The 19,429-nt window shown below is 36.7% G+C and overlaps 1 protein-coding gene across 2 annotated transcripts in view; it reads right to left on the reverse strand.

Moving 5' to 3' along the window:
- Window positions 1–19,429, reverse strand: part of COMMD1 (copper metabolism domain containing 1) — a 181,189-nt gene that overhangs the window by 90,757 nt on the left and 71,003 nt on the right. The window contains exon 1 of one of the 2 annotated variants that reach the window (XM_035001463.1): window positions 9,603–9,917. The exons of the other annotated variant lie outside the window; for it this stretch is intronic. Within the exon in view, the coding sequence (XP_034857354.1) occupies window positions 9,603–9,608 (6 nt within the window). The 5' untranslated portion in view covers window positions 9,609–9,917. Of the gene's footprint in view, window positions 1–9,602; window positions 9,918–19,429 lie in introns of those variants that run through there. 2 annotated transcript variants of the gene reach the window in all.

The following is a 19,429-nucleotide window of genomic DNA, read 5'->3' on the forward strand; positions in this document are numbered from 1 at the left end:
TCAGCATCCTTTCCACCTTCAGGTACCAAAAAATTTGATTTACTATTCAAGATAGTTTAAGCTATATTCCTATCATTTAGAACCAACCGTTCTGACTAAACTTGGGCAGTAGCACTGAGAACAATGAGTGTGAAGACAGTATACAAGCATAGTATAGGTAGAGGAAGTAGGACGGGGCTGACAGACAAACATACTGCCTTTCATTCTTCAATTAATGTAAAAAAAAAAAACTATATGATAAATGTAACAACGTTTGATAAAGATATTTCACAGTATAATTCAAATAAACATCATCATAAACACCCAAATTCTCTAAGCCACTCAACAGAAACATCAACTTGTATAATATACTATAATTAAGTCAAATTATTTCTACTAGCACTTTGCTTCACAATATCACATCACAACGTAGATGATTCATATCATACTTTTCCTCAAATCATATGAAGGTATCTATTTTGATATAACCTCACCTGTAACAATTTATTTTGGTTGAGTCCCAGTCAATAATATATTGAACTGGGATCAATTCATCCAAATTTAGAATAATCAGAAATTAAATAAGGAACTGATTGTGGTTCAAGTCCAAAGTCATCAATTTTCATTTATTCAAGAAATATTTGAATAGCTACCATGGAATAGACACTGTTCAAGGCATGCCACCTCTATCCACCAGGAGCCTCAGCTGGCAGCCTGGTACTCACTTATTCCGGATTCTTGCCCCCTCCTCCACAACTTGAATTAGTGGTTTTCAACACTGGCTGCACATTAGAATAATGAGGTACTTTTTTTTTTTTTTTTTAAGATTTACTTATTTTGAGAGAGAGAGAACTCGAGTGAGCAGGGGGAGGAGCAGAGGAAGAGGAAAGAAGAGTCTTAAGCAGACTCCACACTGAGCACGGAGCCCCCATGTGGGGGTTCAATTCCATGACCCTCAGTTCATGACCTGAGCTGAAACCAGGAGTCTGATGCTTAACCAGCTATACACCCAGGCGCCCCATGAGGTACATTTTTAAAATATCAATGCCCAGACTCTATCCCAGAAATTCTGATTTCTAAAAATTCTAAAACAGGGCCTAGGCAGTGGCATTGTTTAAAAGCTTCCCAAATGATTCTAATGAGCAACAAAGGTTAAGAACTAAGCCTACAACATTTTGTTCATCAACTTCTACTGATTCTTGTATCTGAAATAATTCTCTAATAATGTGTCCCTTCTGCTCTGTCCCTACTACCCAGTATTGAGTACTTGAGAGCAATCACTCTCTTGTACCTAAACTAGGCTTCTACCTTGTACCTCCTCAACTCTTATCTTCTATACCCCACCAAAGTAATCTAAATGTCAGGGCACCTGGGTACTCAGTCGGTTAAGCCTCCGACTCTTGATTTTGGCTCAGGTCATTGTCTCAGGGTTCTAAGAACAAGCCTCACTTTGGGCTCGGCACTCAGCACAGAGCCTGCTTGTCCCTTCCCTCTGCTCTTCCTCGCACTCTTTCTCTATCTCTAAAAATCTTTTAAAAAGAAAAAAAATTAATAAAATGACAATAGGATACTATCATTTCCCTGTGTTAAGGTTTCCAACAGTTGGCTATTACCTGCTATAGTGGTTATCAATTGTAAAAATTCCTGTGTAAGTTATGTTACAAATAATGTTATTATTAGTAGTAAAAGAATTAAAGTTTGTAAAATTTATTTTTAACAACATAAATTGGGAGGGTTTTCAAGGTTAACTTTATATTAACAATTCTTGCCTCATTTTAACTGTTTCCTTGAATAGAAGAAAAAAAGAAAATTACAAACACAAGAAACCTACATCAGAATAAATCATGCATATTACTGTTAAGTGTGTCACAGAGGAATAAAATATTGAAAACTGATCATCTAGGGTAGTGGTCCTCAACAAGGTAGTACTGCCCTCCGAAGTAACTTGAAAAATGTTGGAGCTGTGTTTGGTTTCATAGTGATTGCAGTGCTTACTGGCATCTAGTGAGCAGGACCTAGGAATGCTAGGCATCCTACAATGCTCAAGAAAATGAGTTGACAAACTTTCTGTAAAGTTGTTATTATATATTCCTCTTTTTTTTTTTTTTTTGGTCCAACTCTGAAAATATACAAACCTAAGATTCTTAGCTCATGAGCTATACAAAAATAGGCAGTGTGGCTCTGGGATGTAGTTTACCAATCCCTGCTCAAGAACATTCCACAAAACAAACTGACTCATGCCCCACATGACTTGGTAACGTCCCATCTAACATTATGTGGAAAAACCTGTTTATAATTACCCGAACCTAGAAATTAATTTTTTTTCATAAAAAATATTTTGCAATTTTAATAAATACCAAATTTTATAGGAATGAAAGTAATATAATTTGTACTTTAGTTTGGTCAGAACTTTACAAACAGTTGTCGAACATTTTGGAAAATCTCATTACCAATGGCAATACCAGTTAAAATATCTGAATTATCAATATATCTATATGTCTGTGTTTATTGTTGCACATTCACAGGGATTCTACATATAGGTACAAGTATATGTTTGATTCACTATATGTTCTAATGCAGTAATGCTTGAATATTTACATTTTAAAATACATTATTTCAAATTATTTTATTATAAATTGACTATATTAGATTTATGTCATGATGTTGATTTGTTAGAAATTATGCATGTTAATTTTATTATATATGAATTATAATTATACATAAATTCTATTTAAGAATAAATAAAGGGGGATTAGAAAATATTTACTATAGTGTGCCTGGGTGGCTCAGTAGGTTAAGCGTCTGCCTTTGGCTCAGGTCATGATGCCAGGGTCTTAGGATCGAGTCCTGCATCGGGCTCTCTGCTCAGTGGCAAGTCTGCTTCTCCCTCTCCCCTTCCGCTCGTTCTCTCTCTCTCAAATAAGTAAATAAATAAAATCTTAAAAAAGAGAGAAAATATTTACTATAGAAAGGAAACAATGGATATAATAGGTTTGAGAACCACTGCCTCATATCTTACAGCTTCCTGCTTTCCTCACTTGTCATTCACACAGCACTAACCTATTTGAAATTCCCCTACGAGAAATCCTAACACGCTACTTCTTTCTATGTGTCTTTGTCCATTATTCTAACTGCTTGAAATGTCCTTCCATCACATTAACTTCCACCAGATTAAATGTCCTTCACCAGATTAACTCCTATTTACCATTCAAGACTCATTTCAAGCATGGCTTCTCCAATATTCCTCCTCCCCTAAAAAGGTAAGGGCCCCTTTCTATTCCAGAAATGCCCTAATATCTCTGTCATCACACTTACCTCAATGTAACGGAATTATCTGTTTACAAGTCTATTTCACCCAACAGATTCTAATCTGTGAGGGCAGGGTCTACATTATCTCTGCAATTATAGCATCTAACACAACCCCTAGAATTCATGTTCTTTTTTTTTTTTTTTTTAGATTTTATTTATTTATTTGAGAGAGAATGAGAGAGAGAGCACATGAGAGGGGGGAGGGTCAGAGGGAAAAGCAGACTCCCTGCTGAGCAGGGAGCCTGATGCGGGACTCGATCCTGGGACTCCAGGATCATGACCTGAGCCAAAGGCAGTCGCTTAACCAACTAAGCCACCCAGGCGCCCTAGAATTCATGTTCTAAAAAGCACTCACAACCTTAACAACAACTTTTTAAGCCAAAAATAATAAATGCTGCAGATCAACATAAAGTCTAGAATTATTTAAAGTTACCAACCTCTTTACAAAATCCTCTCATGTATATCACAAACCATAAACTTCTAGATAAAGATAAAAAATAATCCCAAAGTGATGATTTGTTTGCCTAATCTAGCCTTGCTAAGCAAGGGACTCTGAGCCAAAGGTAATTTAGGCTATGAAATCAGAGGAAAGGGAGAATTTGAATAAAAAATAAAAATGTAAACCATCATATTATTATTTTTGGCAAAACTGCTGCTGCTAGAATATAATCACTGAGTGAAGCCACATTATGTCACTGACGGTAGACAGCTTAGAGAAACTGCTGGTCTCCTAGTCAACATAGATCAGCATTATGCTAAAGATATACTTGACTGGAACATGATGATCCAAAAACAATTTTTATGTTAAAAATTAATAACTATAAATCTGAAACTGAAATTTCAAATAAACACAAAAAGGTAGTAGGAGAGAGGAGAAGTAAACCCACGCCAAGTTATTCATGGCTACTTCAGAGAAAAGAAACAGACTGATAATTATATATATGTGTGTATATATATATATAATTCCTATCAAAATCCTAGCAAGAAATTTTGTATATATACACAAAATTATTCTAAAATTTATATGGAAAGCCAAAGGAAACAGAATAGATAAAAACAACTTTTGAAAACAAAAACAATAAAGTGGGAGAAATCAGTCTTCCTCATTTCAAGACTTAAGATGTAGCTACAATAATCAAGACTGTAGTATGTACAGCGGAGAGGAGACATAAGCTAATGGAATAGAATAACACAAAAACAGACCCACACAAACATGAACAACTGATTTTTGACAAAGGTACAAAAGCAATTAAATGGAGAAAAGAAAGGCAGCCTTTTCAACAAAAGGTAGTTAAGTAAGTAGATATACTTAAGTTAAAAAAAAAAGGAACCTCAACAGAAATTTCCTAACTTATATAAAAACTAACTTAAAATAGATCATGGGCTTAGATATAATACAAAACCATAGATTTTTTTTTTAATAGAAGACAATCTTTGATATCTACGTAGAACTAGGCAAAGAGGTCCTAGATTCAACACCAAAGCATGATCCATAAAAGGAAAAACTACTATATTCGACCTTATCAAAATTAACTTTGTCCTGTGCAAAAAAAACACTGAAGGGAGGAAAAGACAGCCTACAAACTGGGAGAAAAAATTTCAAAACAAATATTTGACAAAGGACTAATATCTAAAATATATAAAGAACTTTCAAATTTAACATTAAAAAATAAATAATCCCATTAGAAACTGGACAAAAGATGAGAAACATTTGACCAGAGTGGACATATAAATGGCAAATAAGTACATGAAAAATGTCCAACATCATTACCCATCAGAAAAATGTGAATTAAAACCACAATGAGGGACACCTGGCTGGCTCAAGTTGGTAAAGCATTTGACTCTTGATCTCAGGGTCATGAGTTTGAGCCCCATATTGAGTGTAGAGATTATTTTTTTAAAATAATATTTAAATAAAATAAATAAAACCACAATGAATTAGAATGGTTACAATTTAAAAACAGTGACAAGACCAAATGCTGCCAGGGATATAGAGAAATTCGATCACTCATACATTGCTTGTGGGAATGTAAAATGGTACACACACAGTGAAAAAGTCTGTCAATTTACTAAAGAAATGAAACATACAATTACCATATGACCTAGCAATATCATTTCTGTGAATTTATCCTATAGAAAGGAGGACTTGGGTCCACAGAAAAAGCTTTAATACACAAATATTTCCCACAGCCTTATTTGTAATACCCCAAAATTAGAAATAAGCCAGATGTCCTTCAACAGGTAAATGGTTAGATAAACTATGATACATCCATACCATGGAATACTTATCTGCAATAAAAAGGAACTGGACCATTGTTATCACAACCTGCATGAATTCCCAGAGAATTACGCTGAATGAAAAACGCCAATCAGAAAAGGTTATACACTGTATTATTCCATGTATATAATATTTTTGAAAGGATAAAATTACAGAAATGGAAAACAGATTAGTGGTTGTCAGGGGTTAAAAAGGGAGTGAGGGCTTTGAGAAAGACATGGTCACAGCTACAGGAGAGATCAGGTCCACAGTCTCCTGCTTCTGACTCACCACTGTTCACGCTTGCCCAGGAACAAGTTGGTCAGGAAGCCACATCACAGCTATGGTTTTGAAAAAATACTAGAAAGACATCTGTGGAACTGGAGGTGTTGACACACCAAATTAGAATTACCTTAACCAGTCACAGTGTAAAATCTCTGGATAAGGTATATGCTCAAAGAAAAAAAGAACCAGTTCAGATGCCTACTAGGACTCAGAATCAGTATAAGAAAAACTCCTTAGGCTGGAGAATCTAAGATGATTTTTTTTTTTTTTAAGATGAGGATCCATAAGGGACTCACTGACTCCCACAGTCCTTCTGAAACTGTTAAACCGATTACTTCCATCAGTATTTAACCAGGAGTTAAGGTTGAAGTCACCACTGCAGGTATTATCAATTATTTTAATAAATTGATTATCGGTTGTTTGAAAATAAAGGAAGGGGTGAGGATGGGTGGGAGGAAAATGAATATAGCTATAAAACTTCAACATGAGGGATCCTACTGGTAATGGAAAGTTCTACATCCTGACTGAATCAATGTCAATTTATTACTATAGTGGGTTTTCTTTTAGATTTTTTATTTATTCATTTGAGAGAGACCAAGCGAGAGCATGAGCAGGGGGAGGGTCAGAGAGAGAGGGAGAAGCAGACTCCCCGCTGAGCAGGGAGCCTGATGTGGGGCTTTGATCCCAGGACGCTGGGATCATGACCTGAGCTGAAGGCAGATGCTTAACCAACTGACTCACTCAGGTGCCCCAGAAAGTACTACAGTTTTACAAGAGGTTGCCATTGGGAGAAGTGCTCAAGTGTACAAGGATATCTTTTTCTACTATTTCTTACAGCTGCATATGAATCTATAATTATCTCTAAATAAAAAGCTTAATTTAAAAAAAAACCTGGGGGCGCCTGGGTGGCTCAGGCGTTAAGCGTCTGCCTTTGGCTCAGGTCATGATCCCAGGATCCTGGGATCTAGCCCCACATCGGGCTCCCTGCTCTATGGGAAGCCTGCTTCTCCCTCTCCCACTCCCCCTGCTTGTGTTCCTTCTCTCGCTGGGTCTCTCTCTGTGTCAAAATAAATAAAATCTTAAAAAAAAAAACCCGTAAAGACTTCTCTAGCTTCCAGATTTCAGTTCTAATTCTTCAATATGGTTTACAAGGTGAATCATAAACAGGTACCTCCTCTACCTCTCTAGCTTTGTGTCTCTTCATCTTCCCCTACCTCTTACAATCTTCCACCCACTCCATCTCCCTCCATCCATACTGAACTCATTTTAGCTCATAAAACTGCTGTTCTTTCACTATCCTCTGGATCTTTGCCTATGTTGTTCCTTCTGCCTAGAACATCTTAGTTGCTGTTCCTTCAACCCCTTTTGTTGACACTACCTTATTTTCAGGCTTTAACACAGATGTTACTTTGTAGGCTGCATAGTAAATTAGTGGTATTTATCACAATGTAGGGGAACTGCCAGGCCCATACCTCACTCTAACATGTGAGCACTTCTAGAGGGCACAGACCTTGCCCCACTTGTTTATCTTTAATCTCTAGGTCCTAGCATAGTGACTGGGTCCTAGCTAGTGACTGATCACATAGTAGGTGATCAGTAAAGATATGATGAATGAGTGAATCTGGACTCCCAAAAAACCTGGTCTTGACTACTCATTTGACTGCAGGAAAATCTTTTAGTCTTGTTGCACCTGGGTTTCCTTATTTACAATATAGAAATATAGAATGTGACAATTTTAAAACTTGGCTACAATATTCTTGACCCCTCTCCAAATGAAAGTTAAGAGTCTATATCCCAATCCCTAGAACACGGGCTGTGTGACTGCTTGTCCAAATGTCACGACAATTCCAACTAAAGTTGACCCCTCGATAACACAGGGGTTGGGGCACTGACACCCCCAGCACAATCAAAAATCCACATATAACTTTTGATTCCCTAAAAACTTAACTACTAATAGCCTAAAGCTGACTGGAAGCCTTACCTTCCCAGTAACATAAACAATTAACACATATTTTGTATGTTATATGTACTATATACCATATTCTTACAATAAAGTAAGGCAGAGAAAAGAAAATGCTATTAAGAAAATTCTAAGGAAGAGCAAACACATTTACAGTACTGTACAAAATCTGCGTTACCCACAGTAAGTAGACCCATACAGTTTAAACCCTTGTTGTTCAAGGATCAACTGTATATGACATTCTGGAAAAGGCAAAATTATAAAGTTCTAACAGTAAAAAGATCATGGTTGCCAGGGGTTGGGGGGAAAGAAAGGGATAAACAGAACACAGGATTTTTAGGGCAGTGAAACTATTCTATATGATAATGTAATGGTAGATACACATCATTATGTATTTGCCAAAATCCATTAAATGTACAACAGCAAGAGTGAACCCTAATGTAAACTATGGACTTTGGGTGACGTTGCTTCATCCACTATAACAAATTTACCACTCTGGTGCAGGATATTGATTGTTGGGGAGGCTGTGCATATGTGGGGACAGGGGCAGATGGAAAATCTATACTTTCTGCTCAATTTTGCTGTGAACCTGAAACTACTATAAAAATTAAAGTCCTTTAAAAAAAAAGTTCAAAAAAGATCATGGCAGAGGGCGCCTGGGTGGCTCAGATGGTTAAGCGTCTGCCTTCGGCTCAGGTCATGATCCCAGGGTCCTGGGATCGAGTCCCACATCGGGCTCCCGGCTCAGCGGGGAGCCTGCTTCTCCCTCTGACCCTCTCCCCTCTCATGCTGTTTCTCTCTCGCTCGCTCTCTAAAAAATAAATAAATAAAATCTTTAAAAAAAAAAAAAAAAAGATCATGGCAGAATGATGCTGTGTCAATTTTCAGGCTCAGGTTTTAAGAAACTGGCAACTTCCATTTTGTCCCTTGTAAGAGGTTTGCTCATAGAACCCAGGTACTAAGCTATAAGGAGCTCATACAGACTATCTCATAAGGACTCTGGCCTCCAGCCCTCAGTCTATCACTAAGCTTCCAGCCAATAGCCAGCACCAAATAGCCAGTTAATGATGCATTTTGGGAAGTGGATCAGACAGCCTCCAGTTGAGTAAACACCTTATGAAAAGAGCCTTCCCCTCTGAGTTCTGCCTAAAGTTCAGATTCATTAGCTAAATAAATGACTGCTATTGTTTTAATAAATAAATAAAAGGGGCGCCTGGGTGGCACAGTCAGTTAAGCATCTGACTCTTGGTTTTGGCTCAGGTCATGATCTCAGGGTCATGAGACTGAGCCCTACATCAGGCTCAGTGCAGAGTCTGCTTGAGATTCTCTATCCCTCCTTCTCTGCTCCTCCTGCTCATGCTCTCTTTCTAAAATAAATAAATAAATCTTTAAAGTTAAATTAAATCAAAAAATAAAATAATAAACAAATAATAAATAATCAACTGAACTGAATGATGCCCTTTTTTAATAAACTGCTCATTATCAAGTATATTACTTATTTAAGTAAATAAAATTAAAAGGCTAATATTTGAAAATTGGAAACTTTGATATTAATCAACCCCAAAGCATTTTAGTCCTAAAGCAGTCTATTATTTTAATACTTACATACAATCATTAATCTCTTCTTCCTGCTTGAAAGCAAGAGTATTTACAGTTGGCACTAAAGATTAAACCACAGAGAATTCCTATTATTTGCTGGTAGACAAAACATAGCTTTTTCCATTAAACTTCTAGTTTATTAGAGTGGTATTTCAAACAAAGGCCCAGTGCTTAAAACAAACACAGATAAATGGTATTTAGTGAAATACATACTTCCATACAATGTAAACTTCATATATCAGAGCAAAGTGATTCCATATTATCACCTAATATGAATGCTTCAATGACACACACTTCTGCCTCGGGTTTTTCAATAAAAATGGCAACCTCTCTGAAAAATAAACCAGAAAACACCTTTAGAAATTACTAGGTTCCAGATGCACTTGTTCTCATTTTTAACTAAGAAACTTTACACAGCAAAACTAACCAAAAAGTAGAGTTACCACATACCCATAATCCCTCCACCCATGCACATACAGCTTTCCCTACCATCAATATCCACATCAGTGTGGTACTTTGTTACAAAGGACAAATCAATACTGACACATCATTATTAACCAAAGTCTATAGTTTACATTATGGTTCATTCTTGTTGTACATTCTATAAGTTTTGTCAAAAGTATAAACAACATGTATAGTTACACTGCTCTAAAACCTCTTGTGTTCTACCTCTTCATCTCTCCCTCCCTCCCCCACCAAAACAATCTATAAATGTCAATTAGATCTAGTTAACTGATTGACCTGTTTGGCTCAACTATGTCCTTATTGATCTTCTAACTGTTGGATTTGTCTATTATGAATAGCAGGGTGTTGAAGTCTCCCAACTACAATAGTGGATTGGTCTATTTCTCCTTGCAGTTCTACAACTTTCTGCTTCATGTATTTTGACAATGTGCTGCTAGGTGCATACATGTTGAGGAAGATGTCCTTAACATCTTCTTGAAGATTTGACCCCTTTATTATTATGTAATGTCCCTCTTTATCCATAACAATTTTCCTTGCTCTAAAGTCTACTTCGGGGTGCCTGGGTGGCTCAGTCAGTTAAGCATCTGCCTTCAGCTCAGGTCATGATTCCAGAGTCCTGGTATAGAGTCCTGCACTGGGCTCCCTGCTCAGGGGTGAGCTTGCTTCTCCCTCTCCCTCTGCCTGCCACTCCCCCTGCTCATCCTCACTCTGTCTATATATATATCAAATAAATAAATAAAATCTTAAAAAATAAATAAACGCTGGGGTGCCTGGGTGGCTCAGTCAGTTAAGAGCCTGCCTTCGGCTTGGGTCATGATCCCAGGGTCCTGGGATCGAGCCCTGCATCGGGCTCCCTGCTCAGTGGTGAGTCTGCTTCTCCCTCTCCCTCTGCCCCACCCCCCCTCTTGTGCTCTCTCTCTCAAATACATAAAAAAAATCTTAAATAAATAAATAAACTCTGCTTTATCTGAATTAATATAGCGACTCCAGTTTTCATTTGATTAGTGTTATCATGATATATCTTCCTCCATCTTTTTACTTTTAATCAATATGTGTCATATTTAAAATGGGTTTCTAATAGTCAACATACAGTTGAGTCTTGTTTTTTTCATCTACTCTAATAGTCTCAGTCTTTTAATTGGTGTAAAACACATATGGTATAAAAACTGATACAACTGCAAAGAGAAATACATGAATCCACTATTATAGTGGGAGAATTAAACACCCCTCTATTGGTAATTAAAAGATCCAGTACGCAGAACACAGTTTAAATAAACAATACTATCAACTGGATCTAACTGACATCTATAGAGTACTTCATCCAACAACAGCACGATACACATTCTTCTCAACCTCACACAGAACACTGACCAAGATAGACCACATTCTCAGCTACACAACACACCTTAATACATTTAAAAGAATAGATATCATACATGTCTGGGGTGCCTGGATGGCTCAGTCAGTTAAGCACCTGCCTTCCGCAGAGGTCATGATCTCAGGATCCTAGAAGAGAGCCCTGTGTTGGGCTCCCTGTTCAGCAAGGAGTCTGCTTCTCCCTCTCCCTCTACCCACCCCCCACTTCCGGCTCATACTCTCTCGCTCTCAAATAAATAAATAATAATCTTTTTTAAAAAAAGAAATCATACATGTCTGCTCTCAGACAACAACGGAATTAAACTAGAAATCAGTAACAGAAAGGTAGCTGAAAAATCCCAAAATAGTTGGAAATTAAATAACACACTTTTATTTAAGATTTTATTTATTTGAGAGAGAAAACACAAATGAGAGAGAGAGTTCATGCGAGCAGGGGGCAGGGGGAGAAGGAAAGGACAAGCAGACTCTGGGCTAAGCACGGAGCCCGATGTGGGGCTTGATTCCAATACCCTGGAATCATGACCTGAGCTAAAGGCAGACACTTAACTGACCGAGCCACCCAGGTGCCCCAAATAACACACTTTTAAATAACACATATGTCAAAGAAATACCAAAAGAAATTTTAACATATTTTAAACAAATTTAAAATGAAAATACCTAATTTGTGGGATATAATGAAGGCAAGTGTTACAAAGAAATTTATAGCACTGAATACATATATTAGAAAAGAAGAAAAATCTGAATGAATCATCTAAACTTTCACTTTAGGAAACTAGAAAAAGAAGAGCAAATTAATCCAAAGTAAGCAGAAGAAAAGAAATAATAAAAATTAGAGCAAAAATCAATGAAATTGAAAGCAGGAAATCAACTGAGGAAATGAATTAAACCAAAAGCTGGTTCTTCAAAAAGATCAATAAAAGTAATAAACCTCTAGCCAGGTAAATTAAGAAAAAGAAGAAGAAATAAATTACTAACATTAGAAAAGAAAGACGGGCCATCATTAACGACCCCATGGACATTAAAAAGATAATAAAGGACTATTATGAACAACTATATGCCTACAAATTTGATAACCTGGAAGAAATGGAACAGTTTCTGGAAACTCACAGTCTACAAAAACTCAGGAGAAATGAATCATCTGACTGGGCCTTCGTCTATTAAAGAAACGGAATCAATAATTAATAACTTTCCAAAACAGAAAGTACCAGGTCCAGATCGGTTTACTGGTGAGTTTCACCAAACATTTAAGGAAGGAATTATACCAATTTTCTACACTCTTTCAGAAAATAGAAGCAGAAGGAATAGGGCACCTGTGTGGCTCTGTTGGTTAAGCATCTGCCCTTGGCTCAAGTCACGACCCCAGTGTCCTGGGATCGAGTCCTGCATGGGGCTCCCAGCTCCACGGGAAGCCTACTTCTCCCTCTGTCTCTGCTTCCCTCTCTCTGTGTGTCTCTCATAAATAAATAAATATAATATTTTTTTTAAAAGAAGCAGAAGGAATACTTCCAAACTCATTCCATGAGACAAGCACTATTCTAATACCAAAACCAGACAAAGATGTTATAAGAAAAACAGCCATAAACTAGTATCTCTCATGAACATAAATACAAAAATCCTCAACAACCTATTAGCAAATCGAATCCAGTAATGTCTAAAAAGATTTATACATCACAACCAACTGGGATTTATGCAAGGATGGTTCAATATTCAAAATTCAATTAATGTAATCCATCATATCAACAGGCTAAAAAAGAAAAATTACATGTTCACATCAATAGATGCAGAAAAAGCAGCAACAAATGCTGACAAGGATATGGAATAACAAGAAATCTTACTCATTACAGGTAGAAATGCAAAATGGAATATCCACTTTAGATGACATTGGCAGTTTCTTACAAAACTAAACATATTCTTTTTTTTTTAAAGATTTTTTTATTTGACAGAGACATAGCGAGAGAGGGAACACAAGCAGGGGGAGTAGGAGAGGGAGAAGCAGGCTTCCCCACGGAGCAGGGAGCCCGATGCGGGGCTCGATCCCAGGGTCCCGGGATCATGACCTGAGCCGAAGGCAGACGCTTAACAACTGAGCCACCCAGGCGCCCCTAAACATATTCTTACCATACAATCCCGCAATCACACTCCTTGGTATTTAACCAAATGAGTTAAAAGCTTATATCCAAACAAAAACTTAAACATGGATTTTTTTTTTTTTATTTGACAGAGAGAGACACAGCAAGAGAGGGAACACAAGCAGGGGGACTGGGAGAGGGAGAAGCAGGCTTCCCGTGAAGCAGGGAGCCCAATGTGGGGCTCGATCCCAGGACCCCAGGATCATGACCTGAGCCGAAGGCAGACGCTTAACAACTAAGTCACCCAGGCGCCCCTACACATGGATATTTATAGCAGCTTTAATCATAACTGCCAGAGCCTGGAAGCAACCAAGATGTCTTTTAGTAGGGGAATGGCTAGATAAACTGTAGTATATCCAGACAATGGACTATTATTCAGTACTATTAAAATAAAAAATAAAAAATAAATTTAAAAAAAGAGCTATCAAGCCATGAAAAAACATAAAAGAAACTTAAATGCCTATTACCAAATGAAAGAAGTCAATATGAAAAAGCTATATACTTTATGATTCCAATTATATGAGATTCCAGAAAAGGCAAAACCATGGACACAGTAAAAAATCAGGGGCTGCCCAGGGTTCAGAGGGAGAGAAGGATGAATAGGTGGGGCACAAGGGATTTTTAGGCAGTAATACTATTCTGTATATTGTACAGAATCTGACACTATAAAGGTGGACACAACCCGTTATAGGTTTGTAGAGATGGAATGTACCAACAAAATGTACAACACAAGGAATGAACTCTAATGCAAACTATTAACTTTAGTTAATAATAATGTAATCAACATCAGCTCATCAACTGTAACAAATACACTACACTAATGCAAGATGCTAATAATAGGGGATATTGCAAGGAGAAGGAGTGTGAGGGGCTATAAAGTAATTCTCTGTACATTCCACCCAATTTTTCTGTATAAAACTGCTCTAAAAAGTAGTCTATTTTTAAAAAATGACTGACAGATATAACATGCATAAATTTTAGATATGCTAAAATAAAAGTCAAATACAAAGAGTAAAGATTTTATGATTCCATTTAGGAAGTTCAGTAAATGAATTAGAATTATATCTATCAACATGGATAGAGTACAAACAGAATGCTGAACAATAATAAAAAAAAAAGGCAAATGCACACAAACACATAAAGTATGATGCTATTTATATGAAAATAATAGATGACAAATACTATAAATTTAAAAAATATGTAGTAAGACTGTAAAGTCATGCATGAGATTGTTAAACACTTAATGCAGGATATTGATTACTTCAGAGAACAGGGAGAATGAAATCTGAAAGATATAGAGAGGGCTCTAATAGGATCTATAATTTTCTTTGTTATGTTTTCAATAAAACTTTAAAAAAATAGAAAAAGTTGTGAAGACAGGACAGAGTTTCAATACACCAATTTCCCAGTTTATTAACATCTTCCAATGCTATGGTACATTTATGACAATTAATGAACCGATAATGATACATTATTTTAATTTAAAAAAATTTTTTAAGCATGGAGCCCAACATGGGGCTTGAACTCATGACCCTGAGATCAAGACCTGAGCTAAAATAGTCGGATGCTTAACCAACTGAGCTACCCAGGCACCCCGATACATTATTATTAACTACAGTCTATATTCATACTTTCTTAGTTGTTTTTTTTTGTTTGTTTATTTATTTTTTTAGTAATCTCTACACCCAACGTGGGACTGGAACTCACAACCCGGAGATTAAGAGTACTCTGCTCTTCAAACTAAGCCAGCCAGGCACCTCCACAGTTTGTTATTTAGTTGTTTTTTGGGTTTTGGGGGGTTTTTTAAGATTTTATTTTTAAGTAATCTCTACACCCAACATGGGGCTCAAACTTAAAACCCTGATCAAGAGTTGCATGTTCTACCTACAAGACAGCCAGGTGCCCCACATACTTTCTTAGTTTTGATCTAACATCCTCTTAATGTTCCAAGATCCCATCCAAGTTACATTACACTTAGTCCTCATTTCTCCTTAAGTTCAAGTGGCTGTGATAGTTTCTCAAACTTTCCTTGTTTTTGTTAACTTGACAGTTTTGAGGAGTACTGGTCAGTTATTTTGTAGAGTGCCCTTTAGCTGGAATCTGCCTGATGATTTTCTCATAGTTAGACTGGGGTTATGGGTTTTGGGGAGGAAGACCACAGAGGTAAATTGCCATTCTCATCACACCATATCAAGGGTACATGCTATCAACATGGCTTATCACTGTTAAAGACACCTGGCTGAGGTAATGTTTGTCAGGTTTCTCTACTGTAAAATAATTTTCCCAACTTCCTCCTCTTTGGAAGGTGTCACTATGAGAGGCCCACACTTAAGAAACAGGAAGTTATGATCTATCTCCTTAAGGACAAAGCACCTACATAAATCATGTGGAATTCTATATGAGCCTATAATGTTGTAAAGTATATAAAAAAAGATTAAAGGCCTCTTGCCTCCCTTTCTTCCCCCACAGCACACACACAAAGGGAAAGAAATATATCAAAGTTGTTATCACTGTTAAAATTAGAGTTTTTTAAATTTTTTTTCATTTTTTAGCACTTTCCAAATTTTCTTTAATGAGCATTTTCTGCCTAGATAATGAGATTTCTTTTACTTTACTTTTTTTTTAAAAGATTTTGAGAGACAGCGCACACGAGAGAGAGAGAGAGAGAGAGAGAGAGCAAACGCACAAGCACAGGGAAAAGCAGTCTCTCCACCGAGCAGCGAGCCCGATGCAGGACTCAAATTCCAGGACTCTGGGATCATGACCTGAGCTAAAGGCAGACGCTTAACTGACTGAGCCACGCAGGCACCCGGATTTCTTTTACTTTAACCATGCCTATTGTCATTTATAGTCATTATAATCTAAGAATTACTAATTTCTCCAGTTTTATTCCCTATCAAAAATACAATAAATCTAGATCAATATGAATGGTTCTGGGAGCACCCGGGTGGCACAGTCAGTTAAGCATCTGCCTTCAGCTCAATCATGATCCCAGGGTCATGGGATCCCGCCCCCATGGGGCTCCCTGCTCAGTTGGGAGCCTGCTTCTCCCTCTCCCTCTGCCCCTCCCCCCCGCTCGTGCTCGCTCTCTCTTTCTCAAATAAATAAAATCTTAAAAAAAAAAAAAAGAAAGAAAAATCTTGGTTCTTATGACCAAGAAGAATAAATATTAGGGACATGAATTCAATGACCCAAAGCACTATTTTTTAAAAGTTCACCAAACATAAGCAGGAAATGCAACTTCACAACTTATAGCTATTTTTAATGAACTAGACAAATATTGCCAAAGATAAATAATAAACTTCTAGGATAAGTATCTTATTGACTAAAATACAAGATGACCTTGAATTTAGGTAATTATATTTTCCCAAGAATGAAAAAAAAATTTAATTATAGGAAATTTTCTTTGTCATGGTCAGTACTGCTAGTAACTCATAAATATACTTAAAAAAAAAAAAAGCAGAAAATCCTCAACCACAAATAGTATATTTATAACCACAAATAGTAAATAACTAAGTCTTCTACCAGTCATATTATATGAGGGGTTTTTAATACTATAAGGAAAAAAATATTGCTGGAATAATGCAAGGGAGTTGTTTGAATAAAGGATAGTTATTTTTTTAGTGGCTACGTTGTGTCTAAGAAAAAAAGAATGATTATTAGTGGCTACCTTATGTCTCAGAAAAAAAAGAATGATTATTAAGATAACATATGAAATATAAATACTTGCTTCTCCAACCACTTAATGGGAACAGTAATTAAGGATTTCAAAAAGCTATGCACTCCCCTAATCTCCATTAAGTAAGTAAACTGGAACACATCATGCAGATTTAAATTCATCATCACTTCTGAAGAAAACAGACTGACAAGCATAGAAGGCTACCAAGTACTAACAATAGTTCACCCCCATAGAAACTACTCATGGTAACCAAAAACAAATCTTTACTTGTCAACAGTTCTGTCAAGGTCCCAAGCATTTGCTGATAAAATGTGTAGTTAAGCCTATAAACTACAGAATGCTGCCAGTTGTTAGCACAAAGAAATTAAGACCTTGAAAAATTAAAGCAATTTGCCTCTAGAGACAATATTAGCTTGTTAGTAAAGGGTCTTAAAGAGAATGATTTTTCTCCTGATTTAGTCCATCAGAATTTTTTGTCAGAAATATATATTTACACAATAAAAGACCAAATATCAGGTAAAAAGTATGTAGTTGCATTTCTATAATCTCCTGAAATAAAATTTATATAATGAGCTAAAGCAAGTAAAACTGTCTAAAAAACAGTTTAAAAATTAGCATTTTCTAAAGCTCTTGAAAATTTTCTTGTTTTACTTTTTTTTTTTTAAAGATTTTATTTATTTATTTGAGAGAGAGACAGAAAGAGAGAGAGAGCATGGGCAGGGGGAGGGACAGAGGGAGAAGCCGACTCCCTGCTGAGCAGGGAGTTCACAATGGGCTCGAAACCAGGGCCCCAGGATCATGACCTGAGCCCAAGGCAAACACTTAACTGACTGAGCCACCCAGGCACCCCGAAAATTTTCTTGTTTTAAAAAACTAAGTACTTCCCTTGAAATTGTTTATGCTGTTATTTTAAGTAGAACCTGGTCCAAAACTTAAGTAAAAATAGTCCAAAAGAAAAGCAACTCAGTTTTGTCCTTTACCTTCAGTAAATTAGTGAAATCTGATTTATTGCTCTTAATAGTTAATTAGAAAAAGGTTTTGTGGCTTCAAGCATATTTCTCTTGGCTTCAGTTTCCATAAATTAAACAAAAGGGATGGTGTTAAACCATCTCTGGATACCCCCCAAATAATAATGTTCCATGCTGCTATATCTATAGACTGAGCTATATAAAATTACTAGTATTCAATGGTTTTTGACTTATAGAAATGGTAATTTGAAATGGCTCAAATTACTAAATCTCCTAGGTTTTATTCCCTCCTGGGCACTATCTCTGACATCAATTTTTTAAAGTAGAGCAAAATGTTTAAAAGCCAGTAATGACAGCTGGCTCCCAGATGCCATTCAGAACTGAATATACTTTATTAGAATTTTTTAGAGCGGGGAGGGGGACAAGGAGAGAGAGAATCTTAGGCAGGCTCCATGCCCAGCACAGAGCCCCACATGGGGCTTGAGCTCACAACCCTGAGATCATGACCTGAGCTGAAATCAAGAGTCGGTCACTTAACTGACTGAGCCACCTAGGTACTCCCAAAATTTTTTTAAAGCCTATTTTATCCCTGAAGAAAAAGATGATAATCTGATATGGAAACCCTCCTAAATTACTATTTCACAATTCAGTTTTGAATATTTGCAGACTTTGTATTAGCCCATTCGGTTTTATGACATCTCTTAGTTATCACCATATAATCACTATCACTGAGTTTCCACCACCTATCAGGGCCAGTCCTAAGCTCTCAAATAAGATAAATAACATATGAACCTGCCCTTGAAGAGCATTCAATCTACTGTGTTAACCAAAAGCATCCTTGGCTTTTCCAATTTGCCAGAATATCTAGAGCAATGATGCCCAAAGCGCAACTGGCAAACCAATGCCAGCCCACAAACTTCATTACCAGTCTTCAATGATGTGATTATAGAAACGGATAGTAAAGATTTATAACTTTTGTGGTAATGTGGTGGTAATTTTATGAATTTTATGTCAATTAATCTAATAAAATAACTAGAGCTTATAATTTTATGTTTTTGGTGAGAAATTAAAAAATGTTTAAAAACAACACACACATGCACACGCACATGTACACACACACACACAAAACTAGTCCTCAATGTACATTATTTAAGAAGCACTAAAATTGGTCGGGGCTGGGGGGGCGGGGGGGGGCGCAGGAAGGGAAGGGTCAGTCCAAGATGGTGGTGAAAGAAGGTCCTAAGCTTAGCTTCTCCCATAGACACACCAAATCAGTATCTACATATGGAACAATTCCCTGTGAAAAATAACTGAAAACTAGTAGCAGTTTGAAAAATGCCTAGATGATATGTGAAGAAGATTCATTTGCTAATCTTAAAGCATCTGCTGGAGAGACAGGGTAAAGCTGATACTCTCTTTAGA

Source organism: Mirounga leonina, unplaced genomic scaffold (assembly GCF_011800145.1).
Source record: "Mirounga leonina isolate KUSES-001 unplaced genomic scaffold, KU_Mleo_1.0 Mir_125, whole genome shotgun sequence".
NCBI lineage: Eukaryota > Metazoa > Chordata > Mammalia > Carnivora > Phocidae > Mirounga > Mirounga leonina.